The sequence below is a fragment of the Balaenoptera acutorostrata genome, chromosome 3, assembly GCF_949987535.1.
Source record: "Balaenoptera acutorostrata chromosome 3, mBalAcu1.1, whole genome shotgun sequence".
In the NCBI taxonomy this organism is placed as follows: domain Eukaryota; kingdom Metazoa; phylum Chordata; class Mammalia; order Artiodactyla; family Balaenopteridae; genus Balaenoptera; species Balaenoptera acutorostrata.
In genome coordinates, this window is record NC_080066.1 from 94,333,528 (window position 1) to 94,359,433 (window position 25,906).

General features: G+C 36.0%; 1 protein-coding gene across 8 annotated transcripts in view; it reads left to right on the forward strand.

The window, feature by feature from the left end:
- TTBK2 (tau tubulin kinase 2) overlaps window positions 1–25,906 on the forward strand; it is a 148,776-nt gene that overhangs the window by 58,811 nt on the left and 64,059 nt on the right. For 7 of the 8 annotated variants that reach the window (XM_028164348.2, XM_057543379.1, XM_028164350.2 and 4 more), the window contains 3 exons: window positions 12,215–12,288; window positions 17,952–18,092; window positions 19,617–19,721. In XM_028164348.2, the coding sequence (XP_028020149.2) occupies window positions 12,215–12,288; window positions 17,952–18,092; window positions 19,617–19,721 (320 nt within the window). Of the gene's footprint in view, window positions 1–3,604; window positions 3,780–12,214; window positions 12,289–17,951; window positions 18,093–19,616; window positions 19,722–25,906 lie in introns of all 8 variants that reach the window. The other variant, XM_057543384.1, reaches the window with a different exon arrangement.

The window sequence follows — 25,906 nt, forward strand, 5'->3', positions numbered from 1 at the left end:
TTTCCCCCTTTTCTTCATTCTCTTGCCCCCAAGGCCTCAAGCAATCCTGGTCAGTAGCTGCAGTGGCGTCAGTGGGGCAGGCAGGAGCCTAAATCTCAGAGGGAAGGGAACCTTCCAAATCCCATTGCTTTTCTTCTCCCTCTGCTCTTCTGTTGCTTGGCCCTGATGTGGGCACAGTTACAGGAAGTACATGGCAGAATGGGGTTAATGAAGCCCCAGCTTTCTGCTGGAAGGCTGAAAAAGGGAAGCCCCAGGAAACCAAAAGATTGCAGGAGAATGAGGAGCTTGGGAAACTGATCACTTAAAGTTGCTCACGGACTTCTGAGCTGACTTCCAAGCTGTGCGTGCATGGGTGTGATCCTAAACAGCATACAAAAACATTGAGGACTGAATTATGGGATAGACCACCCCCAAGCCCCAAACTGGACACTGCGTGGGACGATTATGGAACACATTCAGTATGACTACAAAGGCTTTGCAAACTGAACTGAAATTGGAAATGCAGCCTGCAGAAGGATGGTCAGACTTGAAGTGTGAACCCAACTGGGTCAATTACTGGCTAAAACAAAAACACCAACATTCTTGGTGGAACTTAAATAAGACTCAGATTCTCATAAGATAATATGCAAAATGTCCAGAATACAATCTTGAATTACTCAGCTTAAAAAGAACCAGTGAAATCTGAACTCACATGGGAAAAGACAGAAAACAGATGCCAGTGCCAGGATCACAGATGTTAAAATTATCTCAAAAAGACTTTTAAAATCAGCTATTATGACCATATTCCAGGAATGAGTGGGAAGATAGAAAGTCTCAGCAAAGAAATAGAAGATATAAAGAAGAACTAAATGGAAATTTTAGAACAGAGAAATACAATAATGGAAGTGAAAAACTCACTGGATGGGGCTTCCCTGGTGGTGCAGTGGTTGAGAATCTGCCTGCTAATGCAGGGGACATGGGTTCGAGCCCTGGTCTGGGAAGATCCCACATGCCGCGGAGCAACTAGGCCCGTGAGCCACAATTACTGAACCTGCGCGTCTGGAGCCTGTGCTCCGCAACAAGAGAGGCCACGATAGTGAGAGGCCCGCGCACCGCGATGAAGAGTGGCCCCCGCTTGCTGCAACTGGAGAAAGCCCTCGCACAGAAACTAAAACCCAACACAGCCAAAAATAAATAAATAAATTAATTAAATTAATAAAAAGAAAACTCACTGGATGGGCTTGGTAGCAGAGAGGATATAACAGATGAATAGGTCAGTGAACTTAAAAATAGATAAATAAAAATCCAATTTGAAGAATAGAGAAAAAAGTTAAAAATAAATAAATAAGCAGCTTCAGAAACCTTGAGACTATCATAAGATCTAACATTTGTGTCATCAGAGACCCAGAATGTGAAGAGAATGGTTGTGGTGTGGCAAAAATATTTGAAGAAATAATGGCATACTGATTGGAAAGGAAGAAATAAAACTGTCTCTGCAGATGGCATGATTGTATATGTAGAAAATCCCAAGGAATCCACAAAAAAATTCCTACAATAAATGAGTTTAGCAAGTGGTTCAAGGTCAGCCCACAAAAAGTAATCATATTTCTGTATACTAGCAATAAACAATTGAAAACTGAATTTTAAAAATATCCATTTATAGTAGCTCTCCCAAAATGAAAGAATTAGGTATAAATGTAGCAAAATATGTATGAGATCTCTATGCTGAAAACTGTAAAACCCTGATTTAAAAAAAAAGTAAGAAAATTTAAATAAATGGAGAGACATGTATTCATGAATTGGAAGATTCACTATAGTTAAGATGTTGATTCTCCTCAAGTTGATTTATAGATTTAAAGCAATAACAACAACAGCAAGAATCCCAGCAGCACTGTTTGTAGTTATAGAGAAACCAATTTTAGAATTTGTATAGAAAGGCAAAGGACCTAAAATAACCAAAACAATTTTGAAAAAGAAAAATGTTGGAAAAATCAAACTACATGATTTTAAAACTTAGTACAAAGCTACCACAATCAAGACTGTGATATTGGCAAAGGGATAGACATATAGATCAATTAAATAGAATAGATTCTAGAAATAGACTCACACAAATATGGCCAAAGTTGCAAGTGGAAAAAGAATAGCACTTTTGATAAGTGGTGTTGGAACAATTGGACATCCAAATACAAAAATAGTGAACCTTGACCTAAACCACACACATTATACAAAAATAAACTTAAAATGTACTTCACATCATCTTCCCAGACCAGAGCTCAAACTTGTGTCCCCTGCATTGGCAGGCAGATTCTTAACCACTGTGCCACCAGGGAAGCCCTCTCATTTCTTCTTGTACTTATAATTTTTACTTTATATTTTGATTCAGTACTATTTGATGCATATTCATCTATGAAAGTTATATTTTCATTTGAAATTGTCTCTGATAATAATACAATATTTGTCCTGATTATTGCTTCTGAACTGGAATTTTGAACTGGAATTTGATATTGTCTTAACAACCTCAGAACCACCATGAGGATTAAATGAGATGTTTACATGTCCTGAGCACTAAATAAATGTCAGCTATTATATCTCAAAAATAAATAAATAAAAAAAATAAAATGTACCACATCTAAATGTGAAATATAAAGCTATACAGCTTTCAGAAGCAAACATAGAAAATCTTTGTGAGCTGGTGTAAGCAAGAAGTTCTTCCACATGATACCAAAATCATGATTGATAAAAGAAAGAACTGATGAATTGGACTGAATCAAATTAAAAGCTTTGCTTGTGAAAGACACTGTTAAGAGAATGAAAAGACAAATTATAGACTGGGAGAAAATATTTGCAAATCACATACCTGCAAAGGACTTATATTCAGAATATGTAAAAACTCTGAAAACTCAACAGTAAGAAAACAATCTAATTAAAAATCTTTAATGGGCTTTGGCAGAGAGGATATAGAGTGGAAAATCAGCTCAGCAAAAGATGTTTAACATAACTAGCCATTAGGGGAATGCAAATTAAAGTCATGGTGAATTCCTGCTGCACGTCTATTAAAATAGTATAAAACTTTTGACAATACCAAGTGCTGACAAGGACATAGAGCAACTGGAACCCTCATACCTTGCTGGAGGGGATGCAAATCGATACAGCTCCTCTGGAAAACAATTAAACATATACTTACCATATATATGTTCAATATGGATTCACTCTGTGACCCAGCAGTCCCACTCATAGGCATTTAACCTAAAGAAATGAAAATTTACATTCATACAGAAACATATACATAAATATTTATATTAGCTTTATCCTTAATTACCAAAAATATGTCCTTCAAAGAGTGAATGGCTAAATCAACTGTGATATATCCATACAATGGAATACTATTCTGTAATAAAAAAAAGAATGAATTACTGATAAACACAACAATTCTTAATTTCTTCTTCTTAGGGAAATCACTTCAGGAACCTCCTAGTCTGCTCCAGTTAGGCCTGGTTATTTTCTATATTCACAGCTATTGTCCTTGGATCACCCTGCAGTGTCTTCCTGGGGACTCCCCTTGCTTCTCTTTTATATTGTATGCCTTGTTGAATCCCTTTCTCTTTTTTGTTTATTCTCATTTTAGTGAAGCACCCCTCTACTAACTTCCTGAGTAAAGGGTGCATGGGAGATATATTTTTGAGACCTCTCTTGCATATCTACCCTGATGTTAAAAAACACTGGCTGGATATAGAATTCTGGATTGAAAATAATTTTGCTTCAGAAATTTGTCTTCAGACTCACTGTAGTGGTTGAGAAAGGTAATTCCCATTGTGATTCTTGTTACTTTGGCAACTTGTTTTTTTCTTTTTCTCCAGTGTTGTGCCATTTGTGTATTTTCATTTAGTAAGCCAGGCTGTGTCCTTTATTGAAACTTGCAATCTTAAAGTTTTTCTTGGGAAAATTTCTTGAATTATTTTGTTGGTGGTTTCCACCCGTTTATTTTATCTATCTTCTCTTCTGGAACACCTACCTGTTATGCAGATATTGGGCCTCTTGTAGTGGTCTCCTAATTCTTTATCTTTTCTCTCTTTTTTTAAACAATTTTTGTAATAGTTTAGTACATTTTAAAAATAGATAGGGTGAGGAAATCATGCTCTTTTTTTTTCATTCTAATCATAAAAGCCTGCTAGTTTTAAATTGGCCATTGTGATAGGATAGTCTTGTTTAAATGATGAATTTCCCTGTGATGGTTATCTAGACTGAAGAGTTTGGAAACTTTCTTCTGCCTTTAGCTCCTGGTGAGCTACTTAGAACCTAAAGGATTGTTAGATGGGCATCCTTATGAATGCTGATAGGAGCCTTTATTCCTTAGACTCCTTGGCTGAATTATTTTTCCTAGGGACTTGGCTTAGAAGACACCCTTCCTTCTTTTGGTATCACTGTCAAGTTAACTCAATCAAGCTCCAGGCTCTATGATGTATTCTAATCTAATCTCTTGCTTTCTCTGTAATGCTTATTCTTCATTTTTATAAGCTATAATTTGATCTTGTATGCCTATATTGGACTTGTAATACATTTATTGCTTCTAACAAGATTGTAAATTCTTTGAGGAAGGGACCTAGCCTTATACTTTTCTATCTCCCATTGGTGTGGATATTTCATGAGTTATTATTAGGGTAGATATGGTTTGTTTGTTTTTGGTGAGGAGTGGGGAAATATGAGGAGTAAATGATAGATGGATAAGGAAGCTAATTTTGTTGTATCTTTAGCAGTCTAATTGTCCAGCTTTGCAGAATCCCCTTATTTGCTAATTTGTAATTGACTTGTAATTTGTTCTTTGAATTCCAGAACATCCCCATTTAGTGCGTTAGGGATACTTTTAGTTCAGGTTTTCACTTTATTACTAAATGGCTTCTTTTATTTAAAAAGAAAACTAATTGATGCCCATTTTGATTGATTTACTTTCCTCTAGCAGCAAGTTATGTAAAATTACTTGCCTTTTGCATGACGTTTTACTCTTATTAATATTTAACACTGGGATGTCGACCACCAAACCACTACCTGCCATAGTTTTAAGCTCTTGAATTGAAAGCAAGAGTAGTAGATGATCATCTGAAATTGTAAGAACAAAAAGATTCTTTAGGTTATGTGTATTTAGTTAAGCATATAGCATACCTCTTCCTTTGAGAAAAAAAAGAGCCTTAGATGAATAGAAATCCTTTCTTATATCACAGTTAAAACCTGTGTTTAACTAGCAAGGTCCTACTTTGCCTATAATATCTTTAGATATTATCTGTCTATCTAAATTAAGTCTACTTCTTACTGTCTTTTTTGGGTGGAGATATCACTGATTATTTCTCTTTTGTACAGAGCTTGCTGATAGTCCACAAGCATCCCCTGTAGGGTTAGAGTGGTCAAGAGCTAGAAGATTTAAGAAAAAGCCTTAGTGGTGATATTTTGAGTGGTTGGTAAAGATCTGGTTTGTATGTTCAGGATTCCTTTTGTCTTTTAGCAGATTTCTAAGAGGAGACACATAAGCAGAAAGTTAAAATTGGTTTGTTGATATATTTCCATCCTGTGTTTTCTTGTGGTCAACAACCTATGATTCCTAGTGGTCAGTGCTGCCTTGCTGACTTCTCTTCTTTCTCTAGTTCCATCTGTGCACCAGATTCTGCTGCTCTTATTTGTCTCTAGGAAACTCTTATTTTAATTGTCTTGTTTATTTTTTCCCCCTCAGTGCCTGGCTAGGTGACTAACTTGCTAAATATCTGAAAATCTAATCCTGAGTATTAATTCGTTAATATTACCTCCTACAGGGATATTTAGGTTTTAAGAGCTGTATTTGATTTGAGGAGGCAAGGTTGAGGGAAATAAATGTGAGCAAAAAATAAGGTAGAACATTTGTGAGGGACAATAAAAAAGAAACAGACTTCAGAGTGTATAATTCTTGTTAAACTGAAGGAAATGAGGTTTGATAAGTAATGTAGAATGAATCTTGAATTCCAGGCTCACCATTTTAATCTTATTTCTTCAGGCATTATTGTTTATGGTCTCTTGAGCAGGCAAATGATAAAAACAGTTATTTGGGGGAGATATCCTATGAATAGGGTGTGGGCAGTGACATTATGGGACATGTTTGGCCTGGTCCACTGAAGTACAGTCAGATTTGACAGAATGGATGGTGCCAAAGAGAGGCACATGCTAGGTGAGCCTGGTCAGTAGAGCCAAGATTTGAACTTATATCTGTCTCCTTCCAAAATTAGTGCTCATAATCACTAAGCTTTAATGATAGTAATAGGGAGCATATATTGAGCATTTATTATGTACCAGGCAGTATATTAAGGATTAGACACACTTCTGATTTCACTTGTGCAGTAACTCTTTGAGGTAAGTGCTATCTTACTCTTCATGTGGCTTGTAGAGGTTAAGTAACAAACTAGCAAGTGAAAAAGCTGATATTTAACTCAAGCAGTCTTGAGCACATGCACTTTTCCTCCACACCAAGCTGAAAGATTCAGAGGTGGGATATGCTTTAGTTATATTTTGATGGTTTCCTTTGCTGTGCAGAAACTTTTTGATTTAGTGTAATCCCACTTGTTTATTTTTGCATTTGTCATCTTTGACCTTGTTGTCAAGTCCAAGAAAATCATTGCCAAGGCTGATGTCAAGGAACTTACCCCTTGTGTTTTCTTCCATGAGTTTTATGGTTTCAGGTCTTATGGTCAAGTCCTTAATCCATTTTGATGGATTGTTGATTGTTGATGTTTGATAGTTGATTTTTGTATATGGTATAAGATAGGGTCTACTTTTCATTCTTTTGTATGTGGCTATCCATTCGATGCTCTTTTTTCCTACAATTATCTTTTCCATATTGTGAACTTTATCTTCATGTTGGTTTCTTTCACAGTTGAGAGACGATTGCCCATAGCAACTGAAAGGGGGCTATATTCTTTCTCTTTAAATATAACATCGCTTCTCATAATTATATGAAGGTATTGAGTTTTGCTCTGATTAGAACATCCCTGAAACAATTATACTTGTTAGAGTAATATCATGCATTGATTATCTTAAGTCTTGAATATCTAGTTTTCTTTCCATCATCAAAGTGATCTCAATTTCTAGACTATTCTGATTGGCTTAGAGCAATTAATGCCCAGCCTTGCCTGAGAGTGAATCAGACTCATTGAGACAGTGGATATACAATTGAGGAAGATCGTTCCCCAAGGGAAATTTGGGTGCTGTTAGTATGGAGGAATGAACACTGAATAGTTAATCAAGAAAATGATTTATAAATATATTATCTCATTTAATTTTTTTCAATAGCTCTGCTGAAGAAACCGAGACTTGCTCAAGGCCCCGTAATTATTAAGTGGCAGAGTTGAAATCTAACTCAAAGCCAACTTTTTTTCTTTACAGCAGTATTGTGTCTCCTTCAAAGAAAAATAATAGGTTGTCCTGCATCATATATGGCATTAATGACCCTACCTTCTAAGATTCAAAAGTGATTTTCTACAGATTCCTTATTTAAAACTTAATCATAAAAAAAAAAAAAAAAAAAACTTAATCATCACAAGGTACCAAAAGTTATGGGGTACAGCTTAAGCAGTACTTAGAAGGAAATTTATAGCAGTAGACACCTATATTATGAGGCCAGAAAGATCTTCAGTAAATAATCTAACCGACCACCTTATGACACTAGAAAAAGAAGAGCAAATTAAACCTAAAGCAGGCAGAAGGAAGGAAATAATAAAGATTACAGTGGAAATTAATAAAAGAGAAAACAGAAAAACAATGGGGAAAAATTCACAAAACCAAAAATTGGTTCTTTAAAAAAATGAACAAAATTGACAGACCTTTAGCTAGACAGACCAAGAAAAAAAAGAAGATAAATTACTAAAATCAGGAATGGAAGAGGGGGCGTTTCTGCTGACCTTACAGAAATATAAAATGGATTATAGTAAGGGAATGCTATGGACTACGTGACAAAAAATTAAATAATTTACATGAAATGGACACATTCCTAGAAAGACCTAAACTGTTGAAACTGACTCATGAAGAAATAGAAAATATGAATAGATTTCCTTCTCAGTCTCCTTCACCATTTCCTTTTTCCTTCCCTGACGTGTTGGTGTTCTGGCGTTGACCCGGTTCTCTCAAACTATCCATCTTCTTTGGTCAGTCAACTCCGTTGACAATACACAGATCTATTACTTTATATAGTTGACCTCTGTTAAACTCTACCCCTAAATTTCTAACACAACTTGCATGTCCTATAGATAAATCAGTGCAAAATCCCCAAACCAGAAATCATTATCCTCTCTCATACTTTTGTCTTGGTTTATATTAATGCAGTTTACCTTGTCCACTTAGCTTAAGCTAAAAGTCTTCCTTCACTTTCTTCTCTTCCATAATCTGTCTATTCTGTCTCTTAAAGCTTAACTTGAAAGCTTAATTCTCACTCCCAGTGCTTTAATTTGAACCTTCCTTATCTTTTACCTCGTCTGTTGTTTTAACCTCCTAATTGATCTCCCTGCCTTAATCTCTTACATAAATCAGCATCTAATGGTGAACAGCATTACCTTTCCAAAACACAGGCCAAATCATGTAGCTTCATGCTTGAAAACCTTTGAACTACCTCCTCCCATCCCCAACTGTCACCCATTATCTAATAATGAGTCAAATCTGAATTCCTTTATGTGGCGTTTAAGACTTTAGTGTACTTTTCTTGTCTCAGCATGTCCCCCACCTGAGCCTACGTTTTAACTATTATCCAGCCCTCTAGCCTTGTTAACTCTATTAATTATCTTCCATATATGCTTAGATCCTTCACACTTTGTGTCCTCTTAGAATACTCTTTTCATATATTTAAAATTTAGTGATTGAACTCTCATGAAAAGCCTCATAAACAAAATTTTCACATCTTCTGTGTGTCCACAGCAATTTGTCTATCATGTAGAGCTCATCATACTGTATTACAATTTTTTGTTTATATATCTGGGCTGCGAATTCCTTGAGGGCATGGATCTTACTTAATTTATCTTGTATTCCTAGTGCCTACTTTAGTTTTTGGAACATAGTAGGTCCTCTTGTCTGTGTTTTGTCATAGTCTTTATTTATCTTTTAGTTTTAATATTTATTTACAAGGTGTTCCTTGACTTCAAAATCTGTTTCAGTTGTTTCTGGCGTAATGGATAAGAACAAAGGCTCTAGAATCAAACTGCTCCATCATTTTCCAGCTGTGGGGTCTTGAACAAAGTACTTAACCTCACTAAGCCACCATTTTCACATTGGAAAAATAGGGAAAATAATAATACGCTATTAAGTTGTGAGGATTAAATACATATAAAGCATTAATATAATGCCTAGCATAGTATGCTTCATATTATACATGCTTTATTAGTTATTGTTATTTCTATTAATTTGTTCATTCACAAATATCAGTCAGGTGTTTCACTCTTTGCCAGGTACTGTGGGGTAGGTAACAGAACAGACAGACATGGTCCCTGTAATTATGGAGTGATACCTCAGTTTGTACTAGTTATTATAAAAGTTATTTTAAGAATTGCTCTAAGTGGTGGTGAAGAATTACTGTTTCAGTTAAATTGTAGTTTCTCCGCACTTCCAAAAATTTGTACGTATTTATTGAACTAACTTTATTAAGTAGTTTCATTAATTGCATATATCTAAAATATAAGATCAGTAGTGTACTATGTTATAATGTATGAGATAAGAACTCATTAAACTCTTACCTATAGCAGTGAAGATGTACCAGGGAATCTTAGAAAATTTGCTACTGACTTTGTGTTTTGGTTACCCTTTAAAGGGTCTAGTTTATTTGATTTTTATCGTTTTAAAAGTAGGGTGGTTTTAGTATCGAGATAAATAGTATTCTGACATGACTTATCATAGAGATATTTTAAAAAGGGCATTCCTAGAGGAGTTAACTTTTGTATGGCCTTTTGTTATTAGATGATTTAAACGTCTTTGTAATAGAGATGTTGTGTTTAAATGTTACATGATAGGAAGGTGGAATCTTGAGGAATGGATAATAAGAAAATACTTTAAAATGATTTTTTAATTGTTTCTATGAAGCTGAGGAAAAGAGTAAGTTACCAATAGGTGGTCATTTTAATCCTTTCATTCCTACTACAATTTATTAGATGACTTAGTTGTGTAAACATATGTAAAATATATGTAAAGTGATATACATACATTGTACACATTGTGAATTATTGTTCCCATTGCACCTGTTCTTGCTAGTTATGGCCCTTTTCAACAAAAGCACAGAGAACGAGAGAACAATGTGATAGCCTAGATGCAAAAGAGAAGTGTGGAATTATTAACTAAATTAAATCTGCATTGTATTTATATTTTAAATCAGGCAGTGGACTAATTCTTTTTGATTGTTGGGATGTATTTCTTAATAGTCTATCAAAATTTGTCATTCTAGCTCTTGGTCTGTGACTTCCTCTCTTTCTAGGCAAGCTTATTCAAAGATTACCCTCATTGTCTCATGTTCCATTTACTCTTTAACCCATTATAGACTAGATTCTGTCCTTTCCACTCACCAGCGACTTCCTAATTTTTTATATTAATGAGCACTTCTTAGCCTTTCAGTAGTATTTGTCACTGGCCACTTCCACCTTAAAATGCTCTTCTTTGGTTTCTATGATCTATATCCATTTCTCATAGTTTGCTCTGAGGCTGTTACTCTGTTTCCTTCATGGGCTCTTTTATTTCTGCTCATGCTTTAAATGGTTCATTTTCTAGAATTCTGTTCTTCGGTTTCTTTTCTTCTCATTATTTATTCTTTCAACTTGGAAATCTTCCATTAATGTTTGTAGTTCCATCTGCCTTCCATGAACCAGTCCTTCCCCAATGTATTTCTGGAGTTCAGCTTTTTGTCTCAGCACCAGGCTTGAAATTACAATTGTCTACTGAATTCAACTGGTTGTCCTCAAACTCAACATTCTGATATCCCTTAAAATCTATGCAACCTACTATATTTTCTTATTTTGGTACAACTTTTACTTGTGCCAATTTCTAGTCAAAAACTATATCTTTAGTATCTCTCAGATTTATCCTATTTTTTAATCTATCTATAATACATAAGATTCAAAAAAAAAGGTTCAAACCCTTGTTCTCTCTCGAGATATTGTAACTGTCAGCAGAGTGACCATTCTGCCTCCATATTTGACCTCTCTATAGTCGATCTTCCTCATTGCTACCATAGTGATGTTCTAAAATGGAATGTTTTAAGTGTTTTTCTTTATCTTTTAGATGCTTCTCACTACACAGCAGTAGTTTCCAAATACCTGGATGTTTCAAAATCATCCATGGCCTGTCTGCTTTTGGGTCATTTAGAGAACTTTTGAAAGCTCATATCCTGTGTCTTCTGCCACAGATTCTGAATCAGTATAAAGTTTAGGAGTTTTCAAAAAGTTTCCCAGATGATTTTGATAAGCAGCCAGGGTTGGAAAATACTGACTTATACATATGGTTCAGATTCCTTATCGTGGAGTCCAAGACCCTTCTGGATTTGGTGCCTGCCTGTTTCTCCAGCATCATCTCATTCTGTTCTCCCTCCCTTCATTCACTGTTCTCCAGCCTGATTCCCTCTTCTGGCCCTGGAATCCACCAGTCCTGATCCTCTTTTAGCACCTCTGTTTGCTTTTGCTGAATCAGGGGCAGGACCCTAGCCTCTGTCTGCTCCATCTCTGCTTCCCTCTGCATTCTAGCCACTAGCAGCTCCTTGGATTTCACATGTGGAACTCAGGTTGAAAACCACTGAGCAAATCCAAATCAATAAGGCCCAGAAAGATGAAGTGACTCACTGAGTCTATAATGGTGAATGGCAGACCATATCTAAAATTCAGGGTTTATATTCCTAACATAGTTCTTATTTATTGCTCTTCTGTGCTTTCAGATGTATCATGTCTGGGCAAGTTGATTTGAAATGACCTCTTAATTCTTTCCTTCCTAAATAAATTATCATTCATTTGTTCCCTCATTTATTTGTTTATTTATTCATTTAGTAAACATGTATTTGACTACACGAAGAGCAGTGTAGGATATGGAGGGAGATGGGTAGAAAATTTGAATAATACTAATCTCCTGTCCTTAAGGTTCTTAAGATAGGTCCTTTACATTCAATCATAAAATACTATACAGAAAAACAAATTATTAATTTTTAAGAAGAGAAACTGTAGTATAACCTTTTCTACTGTCTTCTTTCTTTTTTTCTTTTATCCAGGGAAAGACCATGTTTGTAGATTTATTGGCTGTGGGAGGAATGATCGATTCAACTACGTGGTCATGCAGTTGCAGGTAGGTTACTTTGAAAATGTGTCTTAAAATTGTCCAGTTTTGATCAAAGTACCTAATTATAGTAGATATGAATAAAATTAACAACATTCTTGGTATCATCTCAGAATGTTTTATACTATGCAGATGGAACTTTATTTAAACAGACCTGATAACAGATTTTTCCAAAGATGGAAGGGTTGTCTCTGGAAGGGTTGTCTCTGTCAACTATGTAGTTGATGCATATCTTCATTGATTGTCATCATTGCAAAGTTTTTGATCCTCACATGGATTGCTGAATATAATATGAGTTTTGTCCTGTCCCTGTCCCTTCCTTCTCCACCTTTCACTACCTTAAGGGCTCTAGTTTTCCATTTTCACGAGTATCAACCTTGACTGCTTGAAAATTTAAGAATAAGATGAGATAGGGGAGAAATGCCATTCCTCTTTCTCTTTATCATTAACATAGCTCTGTTCCCCTATCCTTTAGATGGAAAGTGAAGTTGGGTTGGGTAGCAGATGCAAGAAATTCAGAAAGGGAGCATTGAAGTAATGACTACAGCAAGGAGAAGAGGGAAATCATCCCATTCTCTCTGACACTGCCTCTGCCCCTGAATGAACACACACACACACACAGACACACACACACAGAGCTCTGAACCTGTAGTCACCATCAGTGTGTAAAAGCCATAGTTCAGGGACTTCCCTGGTGATGCAGTGGTTAAGAATCTGCCTGCCAATGCAGGGGACACGGGTTCGATCCCTGGTCTGGGAAGATCCCACATGCCGCAGAGCGACTAAGTCCGTGCGCCACAACTACTGAGCCTGCGTGCTGCAACTACTGAAGCCTGTGTGCCATAGAGCCCATGCTCTGCAACAAGAGAAGCCACCACAATGAGAAAGCCCGCGCACCGCAATGAAGAATAGCCTGTGCTCGCTCCAACTTGAGAAAGCCCACTTGCAGCCACAAAGACCCAACACAGCCAAAATAAATAATAAAAAAATAAAATAAAGGCCATGGTTCACTTTGCTGCCTAGTTTAGGGTTCTCAGGGTTTCCCTTCATCTTTAGCAAAGTTTGTTTTAGGCATTTGGTTCTTTTATTTTATTTTTTCAACTTAGCTACATAGTAGTGATTTCAGAGACATAGATCCTGGCCCAAATTCTTCCTCTTCTTTTTTTGTTTCCCTCAGCTATCCTTCAGCATTTGATTTAGATCTATAGATATTAATCTCCCTGCAGACTGTAGCCTTAAAGTCTTTGAATCATGTGATTCACTACTCTTGAGCCAGCATAGTTTTGTTTCTTGAAGTAGCTATCCCTGTATCTTTTTAGGTCATTAGTATGGACCATTCTGTCTTTCACTTTGACCAATAATAATATAACTTTTTGTATGCTATTTTATAGTTTTTTTCTGGATTTATCATGCATCTTATGTGATCCTTATCATATCCCCTGAAGAGGATAGGACAGGTTTTATCCCCATTTTGCAAATGAAGAGACTTAAGCTCAAGGAGGTTTGTGGTTTGCCTGAGACTGACTAACTTGATGGGTGTTAGGACTTGATGGAAGCCTGAGGCCAATATTCTTGGCACAATAAAACTATTTTTGTCTTTTGGCTACTACTGACTGGAGAACATGGACAGTCTTTTTTAGTCTGCAGTCTCTCTCTCAGTCCTAGCATATACTCGGTTTTATTTTATTTGCACTTACCTTAATCTCACTTTCTGGAAATGGGAAGGCTCCTAGTCTGGGAGAACTAAGGAGGCTGGTGTATATCAGATAACGATGGGTTTTGTGACCTTTGGCAAGCGCCTATGAACCCATCCAAGAACCGTTCGATTTGGCTTGCATGCTGTATTTTTTCCTGTCATGAGAAAATTAACCCACCATTAACCTCCCATCCCTACAGTTATGGTTGACTTGATTTGAGGCAAGACTAAAGCTGTTATAACTGTTCAAGGGTTCTTTCTCTTATTTGACATATTGAAGATGACGGCTGGGGTTTCCCACATATATTTTAATAAAATTTATATGCTCAGACCCAGCTTCTCACTGACATTTCTAATTTTTTCTAAAAATCCTCATTGTTCTGAAGTTAACTTCAGTCTTTTCCTCCTGGCAATTCAATTATATAATATCTGCCGTTAAAAATTTTAAGGAATAATCCTGTTTCTCTTGTAGAAATTCTAGCTATTTACCATTAAAATGGTTCTGAAATCTAATAGGGTTCAAGCAGTCACACATGTTTCTTTTCTCATTTCTACTAGGAAGACCTTGGCCAGGTCTCATTTGATATCCTGTCACCATTGAGGCTTTACATGATCATCCTTAGTATAGCCAAAGGGTGATATTTTGTGATAAGCATATCACCTAGGAAGGGGCAAAAAATGTTTTGAATCCTGTAACCAGTACAGATATAGATCTAGATTGCCTAACATCAGGACTGCTATATATTTTTAAACTTTTTATTATTGTGGAAAAAATTAAACATAAACAAAAGTAGAGCGAATAGTATAATGAATATCCATGTACTCACCACCCAGCTTCAGTAATCATCAATATATGGCCAATCTTATCTGAGGTGTAGTCTCCCTTTCCTCTCCTTCCCCAGATGATTTCAAAGAAAATCCAAGGCATATTTTATCTGTAAGTATATCAATATATATTTCTAAGAGTCAAGGATTCTTTTTTTCCCACTGTTAACCATAATGCACAGTAATATCTTAATAACATCAATTATTAAGTCAATCTTTAGATTTTCTTGATTGTTTCTCTCCCTTATTTTTTTTGTATTTGTTTTACTTGAATCTGGGTCCAGACAAGGTTCACACATTGTATTTTGTGCATACATATCTCTTAAGCCTCTTTTAATCTTTAGGTTCCCTCTCATTTTTTTTTTCTTACAGTTTTCTTTTTGTTGTTTGTATTGTCATTGATAAAAACAGAGTCATTTGTCATGTAGAAGTTTCCATATTCTGGATAAAGTTCCCAGTGATTTTTCTCTTAGGTTTTATCAACCCATTAGTAATCACTGCCTAGATTCCTTACTTCAGGGGGGTTGCAAATATACTGTTGTAATTTTATAATTTCTTCTTTGTTTATTAGCTGGAATTCTTTAAAAAGCACTCCACCAACTATTAGGTTATCCTAAGGTACATTTCACACAGAAGGGAAGGACTAATGTTTGATTCTTTTATTTAAAAGTTTTCAGAATAATGAGTTGGTTCCTCAATACGGAACTTTAATAGCATCCTTACTTTCTGATTCCTCTTAATGAGAAATGGTATTTAGAGATGACAATCTAGATGCTATGGGTGCCTGCTGCAGTTGGGTTGGTCATTGTTTTAAATTCTTTTCAAGTGGATAGGTTCAGGATTTTTTTTTTTTTAAAGAAAAAATATATCATAGTTCATACTGATATTTCCAGTTCAAATTTGTGGCGATAGAATTGCTGGCATGTAACTTCTTTGGTTTTATATTTTCATCTCTTTGCCTAATATATGTAGATGAAATGATATGGTTAGAATTTACATGAGAATAATCCAGTATATGTGTGTAGGAAGGGAGATGTTGTGTGTTGCATAGGGGGAGGGGAGGAGTGGATAACAGATGAAACAAGATTGGCCATTAATTGATAATTGTTAATTCTGGGTGATGGATAGGTATATGAGAGTTCACTCTTTCTTTAGTGGCTGCATAACAGTAAGATGACTGAACCATAATTTATTTAACCATTTCATATATTGATGGATGTATAGATTGTTTTTAGTTTTTATCTGTAACAAATAATAATCACCTGTAATATATACCCTGAAGTATAATTTGGTGGATCAACCTGCATGTATGTACCATGTTAATAATTCTTTTCCCCATACCCTTGCCAGCTTTGTTTTTATCTTCTCAGATTTTGTTAATTGATACCTTAGATTTACGTTTTAAAAGATTTAAAATTTAAAAAGCATTACTAATATCATAAATACACTTTAATTGATTTCCTTTCAAAACCTTTTATGATGGTAGAATTTGTTTACAAATAAAGTTCCAGTATTACCTTAGGTATATATTTGGCAGTCAAAATACTGATTTTTGAAGAAAAAAATTATTGAAATGCTAATAAAAGTTATTAGGTACTCTCATGGGATTATAAAACTCATTGCCCTAGATTATCAGTCATTTTACATTTGCTGAGGATGTAAAGAACAATAAAATAAATTCCACTAACATTAAAAAATAATAAAAAAGTTAACTACCAATTAATGCTGTGGGGAAACCACATTTTTAAAGAGGATATGAAGTATTAAAGGCTCCTGACTTTTCTGTAATTTTTCAATTCTTGTATTACTTGATTACTATTTAATATTTTATTTTAAATGGTATTTAAGTCACTTAAGAATTTATTACTTTTTCAGAAGTGAATTAACTGTCTTTAGTTGAGGTAATGGTATTAGTGGTATTAATCCCAAACACACACTATAAAATTTGGGGTATAGAGAGATTAGGATGTTTAAATCCCCTTGTAATATAGGAGCCAGTTTCCATTCTTTGGGAGGTGGAACTGCAGCATCCTAGCCTGCTCTTCTCATCAGATTGCTTGTTTGTTACCTATGCAATAAGGAATCTTCTGGGTAGAGCAGCACTGTGCAGTGGAAAAAGAACACTTTCTAGTCAAACAGACTTAGATTTGAAAACAGTTTTACCTTAACAGGTCAGCATTATTTAAAGTCTCTGAGCCTCAGTTTCCTCATCTGTAAAACAGGAATAACAACTTCTATTTAGGGTGCTAGGGACTAAATACAGTCATGAATGTAATACATCTGGCACAAGCTAGATAAATTCATTGCTTTTATCTACTGCTATAAGTAATCGAGTGTTTGTTTCATATCATTTTTATTTATAATAACAGTAATTAGCATTTATTGAGTACCTAGTGTGTGCCAGACAGTATTCTAAACACTACATGGATCTTGTTTAATCCTTACAAAACAATGTAAGGTAGGTATTATGGGCCCCATTTTATAAGGAAACTGTGACACAGAAAAGTTAAGTAGTTTGTATAGGAATATGTTAGGCAACAATGAGGAATTACTGCCCTGTGTATATATCTTTTTTAAGTAGTCAAGACTATATTTTGTTATAACATCAGTGACAAAGGGAAACATGTTGACTCAGAAACATATTATAGATGTAGAATAGACAAAGACATACTGTATGATATCACTTATATGTGGAATCTAAAAAAATACAATAAACTAGTGAATAAAACAAAAAAGAAGCAGACTCACAGATATAGAGAACAAACTAGTGGTTACCAGTGGGGAGAGGAAAGTGGGGGTAGGGGCAGTATAGGGATAAGAGATTTTTAAAAAGGGTTATTATGGCATTATATGAAATCATATGTGTGAAACTTCAGAAAATTGTGAAGTTCTATAGAATTTAAAGAATCCTTCATTCAGAAAAAAAAGTTAAAAGAAACATAATATGTTAAAAAAAAACTTTGGTTATTCTTAAATTTCTTTGAAATGTTCATGCATTATCTTAAGAGAATCTCTTCTCTTGAGTGAGAGGCTCATGATTCGGGTAAAATCCTTGCTATTTCAGTCAAAACATTTTTTAATGGTAAATGAGCAATTCTCTACTCTTATACGTTTAGTACAGTACTTGAAAGTGTTTATTTGGTTTCCACAGGGTCGGAATCTGGCGGATCTACGCCGCAGCCAGTCCCGGGGCACATTCACCATTAGCACTACTCTTCGGTTGGGTAGACAGATTCTGGAGTCTATTGAGAGCATCCATTCTGTGGGATTCTTGCACCGAGACATCAAACCGGTAGGGGGCCTTTTCCTCCAGATCACAGAATGAGTTTGCTTGGTACTCTTAATCTTATGATGGGACACAGTAAATTACAAATGTAGCTTTCTATATTAAATACAAGGTAGTATTTTAATTTCTGTGGCAAAGATGTAAACTTAAAGTACATGTAACTTGCCTTTTAATTTAAAAAAAAATGATAATTACAAGCTATAACTTATAATAAAGAGCTTTTCTCATACAATGAAAATGTTGCTCAGCAGCCAAATTAAAAATTATTAATGCTTCACTATTATTATTATATGTGTTAACATTGTCAATTACTTAGCCTTACACCTAAATTAATAGTTATTCTTTGGATTTCTTTTTCCTGATATTGGTTAAAAATATATACATATGTTGCTTTTAGGTGTTGGCATTGTGTTCTTTGAACTATTTCTCAAGTGACAAATTATACTTATAAGAAACCATCAATTATGAAAGAGCTTGCTTTTTCTCCTGAGTGCTACAGTGCCATATATAGTATTTTTTTCTATTCTGTTTTTTCTTAGAAATTATCATTTCTGTAACTGTGAAATATGTCTGTATTTTCTCTTTCTTGGTTTTTGTATTACAAGGGGAAATGACCCATTTCTGATATGCTGTATTTACTATAAATTTATCATATGTTGGTTGTTGCAGTTGAAAATTATTTCCATCTGTTGCTACATGATTTCTAAAATTAAACAGTTTACATGAAAATGCCAACTAAAATTAACATAGTTGAGTCAGACTTAATGTAACGTAGATATCTCCTGCTTTTATTTTTATGTCAAGTTAAACGTCATTATTTGAGAACCGTGGTGATTGAAGAGTTCCCCTTTTGATTAGAAAGCTCCCTAAGTAGAACAGTATTTTAAAATAAAACAGTATTTTAAAATAAAAGCTAACAATTCTATAACAATTTGACTTTTGACTTTTTTTTTTTAAAATAAATTCCCTTATATACCTATCTTTGCAAGTTTGTGGTCATTTAATGTTACATTTATTTTTATTAAGGGAAGAATGCAAAGTGTATTTTCCTTAAGTCTGTTTTGAAATGTTTCCTTAAATTGTATTTTAATTTTTACATGTAGTGAAATTCAGGTTCATGATGCTTATAGGAAATTCATTTCAATTTCTGAACTATGTATTCTATTTTGCTCACTCCTAGTTCCTCCCATTTTTAAAAGTAAGTAGTGACTAAGTCATTTAAGTAGTGACTTAGACTAGAATTTCAAGGAACTTAGAGTACTGATTCCAGTTAAGTCAGTGTTGTGTTTTATGTAAATTTATACAGTCACATAAATTTTTTGTTGCTCAAAGTTCACCTGATCCTAGGCATTAATAGAACCCACAGCAAAATTATGTATTAATATCCAGTAAACATAATTGACTAAAATAGTATATTTGGGACATGTGTATTATATAGAGTTTAAATAGAAGAATTAAAATAGAGGAAGGATAAGGTATAAGGACTAAGTATAATAATAATATGTATATTTTCCTTCTTTATTTTTCTAGTCAAACTTTGCCATGGGTCGCTTTCCTAGTACATGTAGGAAATGTTACATGCTTGATTTTGGCTTGGCTCGACAATTTACCAATTCCTGTGGTGACGTCAGACCAGTAAGATTTTTCATATTATTAAATATTTGAGAATTAACTTATTATTTATAGTATCACGCTTTTTAAAGAAATGCTAATTGTGTATCAGAATGGATGTCATCCAAGAAGTATCATATAGATTTTATGATTACTTTATAGATGGTGTTAATTAATTTTATTATTGAGAGTCGTGGCTTTTAAAAACATGTACATTAGATGCAGATTTAGAGCGGTCTTATACGAACACACATTACCACTTTAGCATCAACGGTCTTTTTGCAGTCTGAGTCTCTTTGTACATCCTACTCTTCTATTTCAGTTACCATATTTTTCATACCCAGAATTTCCATTTGGTTCTTTTTAAAAATTTCTCTTTAGTGATATTCTCTGTTTGATATGGCATTGTAATTATACTTTCCTTACTTCTTTAGTCAAGCTTTCCTTTATTTCTTTGAACATATTTATAATGCCTACTTTGAAATCGTCTCCTGTTATATCCAACAGGAGAAGAATGTAGTCATTCTTATAGTCAGTTTCTGTTGCCTACTTTTTTTTTACATGTATGGGTCACACTCCTGTTTCTTTGCCTGTCATATTTTTTTGTTGTTGGAAACTGGACATTTTAGATAATATATTATAGCAATTCTGGGTACTGGTCCTCCCTTCCAGGGCTTGTTAGTGTTATTTGCTTATTTATATGTTTAGTGACTGACTAGATTATTTTATCCTTCCCCCACATCCCAAGCACATAGTGTTAAGTCTCTCCTGTTGCGCCTGAGGGAGGTGCAGCTTTGGGTCTGCCCATCGTCACCCTGGAATGACAGTGGTACTGGTAGGGCTCTCCTCCACACTTTTTCTGACCACATCCAGTTATTAAACCTGCTGATTGCTGGCTGATTGCTCTGTTGCTTAAAACAGTGCCCCAAGACGTACATTCCTTGACAGACTAATCCAATCAAATTGTGGCTCCTAAAATGGAATAGTTTTGGGTTTTTTTGGCCGCTGCTGCAGGCTTGCAGGGTTAGTTCCCTGACCAGGGATTGAACCTGGGCCCTCAGCAGTGAGACCACAGAGTCCTAACCACTGGACTGGCAGGGAATTCCCTTCTGAGGTTATAGTTTGATGTTTGTTCTGACCCCAGAAGGGCTCCCCCACCTGTCTTGTTCCCCTGGTTCTCACCTGGCCAGCCTGTAGTCTAGGCTGTATCCTCAGATCCACAAATCCTCCCAATTTGCTTTACTATAACCTCCACTATTTATGAGAGGGTCTTAAGTTTAATTAACTTCACTGTTGCAAATGAAATAAGTTCCTTTGGGAAGAGATTGGGAGATATCCTTTTTACAGCGTTCTTCTGTCCGCAGACAAAATCTCTGACCGAGGGCTCTGGAGTTGGGGGTGAGGACTATGGCAGACTTCTCTCTGAGTGACATCCTCTCTTAGGAGCAGGGCCCTCTGGTTGAGACGGGGACAGTAGCCTGAGGTCTCTTGGCTTGACTCTCCTGGCCTGGAACCACTGCTTCATGAGCCAGGAGAAGGGCTTTTGGGGCCCCAGTATTTTCAGCACACCATGCCCAAGGTAGAGCCTTCATTCCATGAGTGGAAGCTGGGTGCAAGTAAGGGGCTTCCACCTCTGTACCACGCTTGCCCATGACAGCCTCCTCAGCAACAGGCAGCTGGGAGAAGATGAGAAGTGCTGAAGTCCTGCTCCTACACGAAGAAAGCCCTCTGGCTCGGAACTGGGGAAGGAGGGAGCCCTGTGTTCTCGGCTGCAGCATCCTGGAGTGGAGCCACCCCTGCTGATCTGGAAGAAAGGAAGGAGGGGGAGCGGTTTTGGTTCAAATACCATAGACTCTAGCTTTTCTTACTGACTTTTCATGAATATGAAATAGCTGTTTCATCATTTGTTGTTTGCTCGAAGGACCATTTCCAGAGGCTATGGTTATTTTTTAAAATTATTTTTACCAGCTTTACTGGGGAGCAGGTCGGTAGAGCTCCTCATATTGTCATACTGGCAGTTGATCTCCCCCTACAGTTCTTTAATGTCTACTTTTATTTTTAATTAATTAATTTATTTATTTTATTTATTTTTTTTTTAATGAGGATCTTGAATCAGATGCGTATGTTTGATTGATTGATTGATTGATTGATTTTGGCTGTGTTGGGTCTTCATTTCTGTGCGAGGGCTTTCTCCAGTTGTGGCAAGCGGGGGCCACTCTTCATCGCGATGCGCGGGCCTCTCTCGCTGCGGAGCACAGGCTCCAGACGCGCAGGCTCAGCAGCTGTGGCTCACGGGCCCAGCCGCTCCGCGGCATGTGGGATCCTCCCAGGCCAGGGCTCGAACCCGCGTCCCCTGCATTAGCAGGCAGACTCTCAACCACTGCGCCACCAGGGAAGCCCTTAATTTATTTTTTAATTGAAGTATAGTTGATACAATGTTGTGTTATAATGTCTACTTTTATACTTTTTGTTTCAACTTGGTACTGACTATGATTTTCATTTCTAGCAGATTAGTTGCACAGAAGGTGAAACACTGGTTTTGAATGAGCTAACTATGTAATAATAGACTTGTATACAATAAATGTAAATTATATTTAAAATATAGGCACATGAAAATTTAAGCACCTAGAAATTATAAGAGAATCTTTTTGGTTCCGGTGAAGGTCTTGCATTAATAGATAGCAAGGCAGGTGATGAATTTGGGTCCAATGCAGCTTATTAGACTTGAATATATTTCTGGAGTCTCATTTCTATTCCAAGTATCTTTTTTTTTTTTAGTTTTTAGAATATTATGAGGTTATTATTTATTCACTTATAAAACACTTATTAAATGAGCACAGATTATGTGTGAGGCATGGATCTAGGTGCTGGGACTGCAGCGGTGAACAGCAGACCAAAATGAGGTTCTTATGGAGGTTATATTTTAGTGGTGAAGACAGATAATATACAAATAAATACATAATTTTAGATTGTGATAAATTCTACAAAAAAACCCCAGCAGAAATCAGGGTATTGACATAGAGAGTGATGGGCAGTGAGGCTAGGAGACTATTTTAGAGGTATTAGAACAGACTTCTCTAAGGAGGTATTGAGTTGAGAGTTGAATGAAGTATGAGAGCAGGCTGTGTGATTTTTCTGGAAAGAGAGTGCTCCAGGCAAAGGGAACAGCAAGTGCAAAGACTCTGAGGCAGAGTAAGTTTGGTATATTCAAGGAAAAGGGGGGAGGCCACTGTGGCTGTAGCATGGCATAGCATAGTGTGGTGGGTAAGTGGAGAGAGACGAGGTTTAGGAGGTTGGTAGGCCCCAGAATGTGAATCATTTTGCCAAGAGATGGATTTTATTCTAAGTGTGATAGGAAGCAGGGTTGTTGCATAATATGTTACATGCTCTGTCAATAAGCTAACTATAGAGTTATATACAGAAGTAGGTTATATTTAAAACGTAGCCACATGAGAATTTAAGTGCCTTGAAATTGTGGGAAGACTATCTTCAGTTCTATCAATGTTCTTGTATTAATTGGTAGTCGGGCAGGTAAAGAATTTAGTTTCTATGTAGTGTATTGGATTTGAATATATTTCTGGAATCCCACTTCTATTCTGAATAGCAGTTTTTCAATTCTTAGGACTTTTTTTTTTTTTTAATCACTCTGTGAAGAAGAGACTATTGAGAGCAAGAGTGAAATCAGAAAGATAAGTTAAAAGGCTAATGCCATGGTCCAGTGGTCATTGCTGGTGGCTAGGACTTAGGGCATTAGGGTGATACAATGATCATGGTGGAAAATGCTTATATTTAGGATATATTTTAAAGGTGTATTTAATAAGACTTCCTTCTGGATTTGATACTGAAATGTGAAGGGAAAAGAAGAGTCAAGAATGACTTCTAAGTTTTTGTCCTGAAACCATGATAGAGATGAAGGCTGAAGTGTGGATTTGATGAGGGAAAAATGGAAGTTCTCTTTCTTTTTTTTTTAAAGCTTTCTTAGTTTTTTGTTTTAATTTTAAAAATTTTTAAATTTCTGGCTGCATTGGGTCTTCGTTGCTGCGCATGGGCTTTCTCTAATTGGAGTAAGCGGGGGCCACACTTCGTTGCGGTACACAGGCTTCTCATTGTGGTGGCTTCTCCTGTTGCAGAGCACAGGCTCTAGGCACGTGGGCTTCAGTAGTTGTGGCTCGCGGGCCCTAGAGTGCAGGCTCAGTAGTTGTGGCACGTGGCCTTAGTTGCTCTGCAGCATGTGGGATCCTTCCAGACCAGGGATCAAACTCGTGTCCCCTGCAATGGCAGGTGGATTCTTAACCACTGCACCACCAGGGAAGTCCCCGGAAGTTCTATTTTTCTAAAAGTTAAGTTTAAAATGCCTCTTAGATTCTAGATGGAAATAATAAGAAGTTGACTTGATATAGCAATCTGTAGCTCAAAGGAGATATCAGGGATGGAGATAATATAAATTTAAGAATCATTTGCTCCCAATGTTTAAAAGTAATTTTAAAAAATGGAACTAGATTAGATCAGCTAGGGAAAAGGTATAGCTAGAAAAGAAGAGAGGTCTGAGTCTGAGCCATTGAGACCCTTTAGCAACTTGATAATGGATAGAAAAGAACTATGAATTAGCAAGGAACAGCGGGGAGGAGGATTGGCCAGTGAGGTAGGAGGAAAATCAGGAGAGTGTGGTATCTTGAGAGCCAAGTGAACAAAGTGCTTCAAATATGTGGGGTGCTACTGCTGCTACTGATAGGTCAAGGAAGGTAGGAACTGAGAACTGATCATCTGGATTTGGCAAGATGGAAGTGACTGGTGACTTTTATAAAAGTGATTCTGTAGAGCAATGAAAACTAAATTGGAGTAGGTTAAAGAAAGTGTTGGGGAGAGGATGTGGAGAAAGGGAATATAAGTAAAACAGGGAAGTAGTTGTAAGGGAAGTAAAATCCTTCCCTCCTTCCTTAGTTTATTTTTTAAAAATGTCAGCTATTGTAGCATGCTTGTGTTTTAATATTAGTAGTGCTCCAGGAGACATGAAAAAAATTGATGATGTAGGACAGAGCAGGAACAATCATAGCCAAGTTCTTGCAAGCTGTTAGGGGAAGGAATCCTGGCACAATGGTAAGGATAGCCCATTATTAGAGCAGGAACACTTCTTCCACTGTAACTGAGAAAATAGAATAAATGGACACAGATACAGGTAGGCATTTAGATTTGGTGGTGGAAGTTGAAGTTCTCTCATGGCTTTTATTTTCTCAGTGAAGAAAGAGACAAGGCCTTTTGCTGAGAGTGCAAAATGGTGTTGGAGGTTGAGGAGAGAAGAGCACATGTGAAATAGTTATCATGGAAGGGGAGAGAGCAAACTGACTGGGAAAATATAATAGATTGCTGGGCTGTGCTGAAAGCTCATTTGAGTATGATGGTAATTTAAGGTAAGATTGTCAGTACAATCCTTTTTCTCCATATACTTTTAACTGCTTGTTTAGAGGTACAGTTTAGTCTATGAATTGAGTTTAACCAGGGTTGGGGTCAGGTTAGCACTATGGAAGAAAGAGGGAATGTCATTGTGGTTGAATGTAGCCCAGGCTGTGTAAGGATTTAACTTTCCCTTTATTTATGTGTTAATAGCTAGTTCCTTTTAGAGTTTTTATGCCAGTAGGATTTCATAATTTTCTTTAAAACTCTTAAATCTCAAGTAAAATTACTTTCTGACTTTTTGGATCATAATTATGATTGAAATCATTTTCTTATATTGTTCCACTAATATAAAATCAAAAGTTGCCTGTGTAGATTTCTTTTATATCGTACAATTTTGTTTATTTATTGCTTTTAAGAAACTTGAATTGAGTTGCTTGGATTCTCTAGGTATGCCATCATGTAATCTGCAAAAACCAATATTTCTTTTTTTTTTTTCCTTGCTATGTGTATTCTAGAAGAGTGTAAAAAACATATATAAAAATTTTAAGGAAGAATGACAAAACATCCATGGCCTCCATCTAGGTTAAGAAATAGTTCATTACCACCTTAGAAGTGTTCTATGGGTCGGTCACTTCCTGATCACATCCCTTTTCCTTCTTCGAGCTCCTTCAATGGAGCTTCCTGCAAAGATGGAAGTGCCTGTATGTGTACTGTCTTATATGGTAGCCACTAACCACATGTGGCTATTGAGCACTTGAATTGTGGCCAGAGCAAGTGAGGAACTGAATTTTAAATTTCATTTAGTTTTAAGTTGC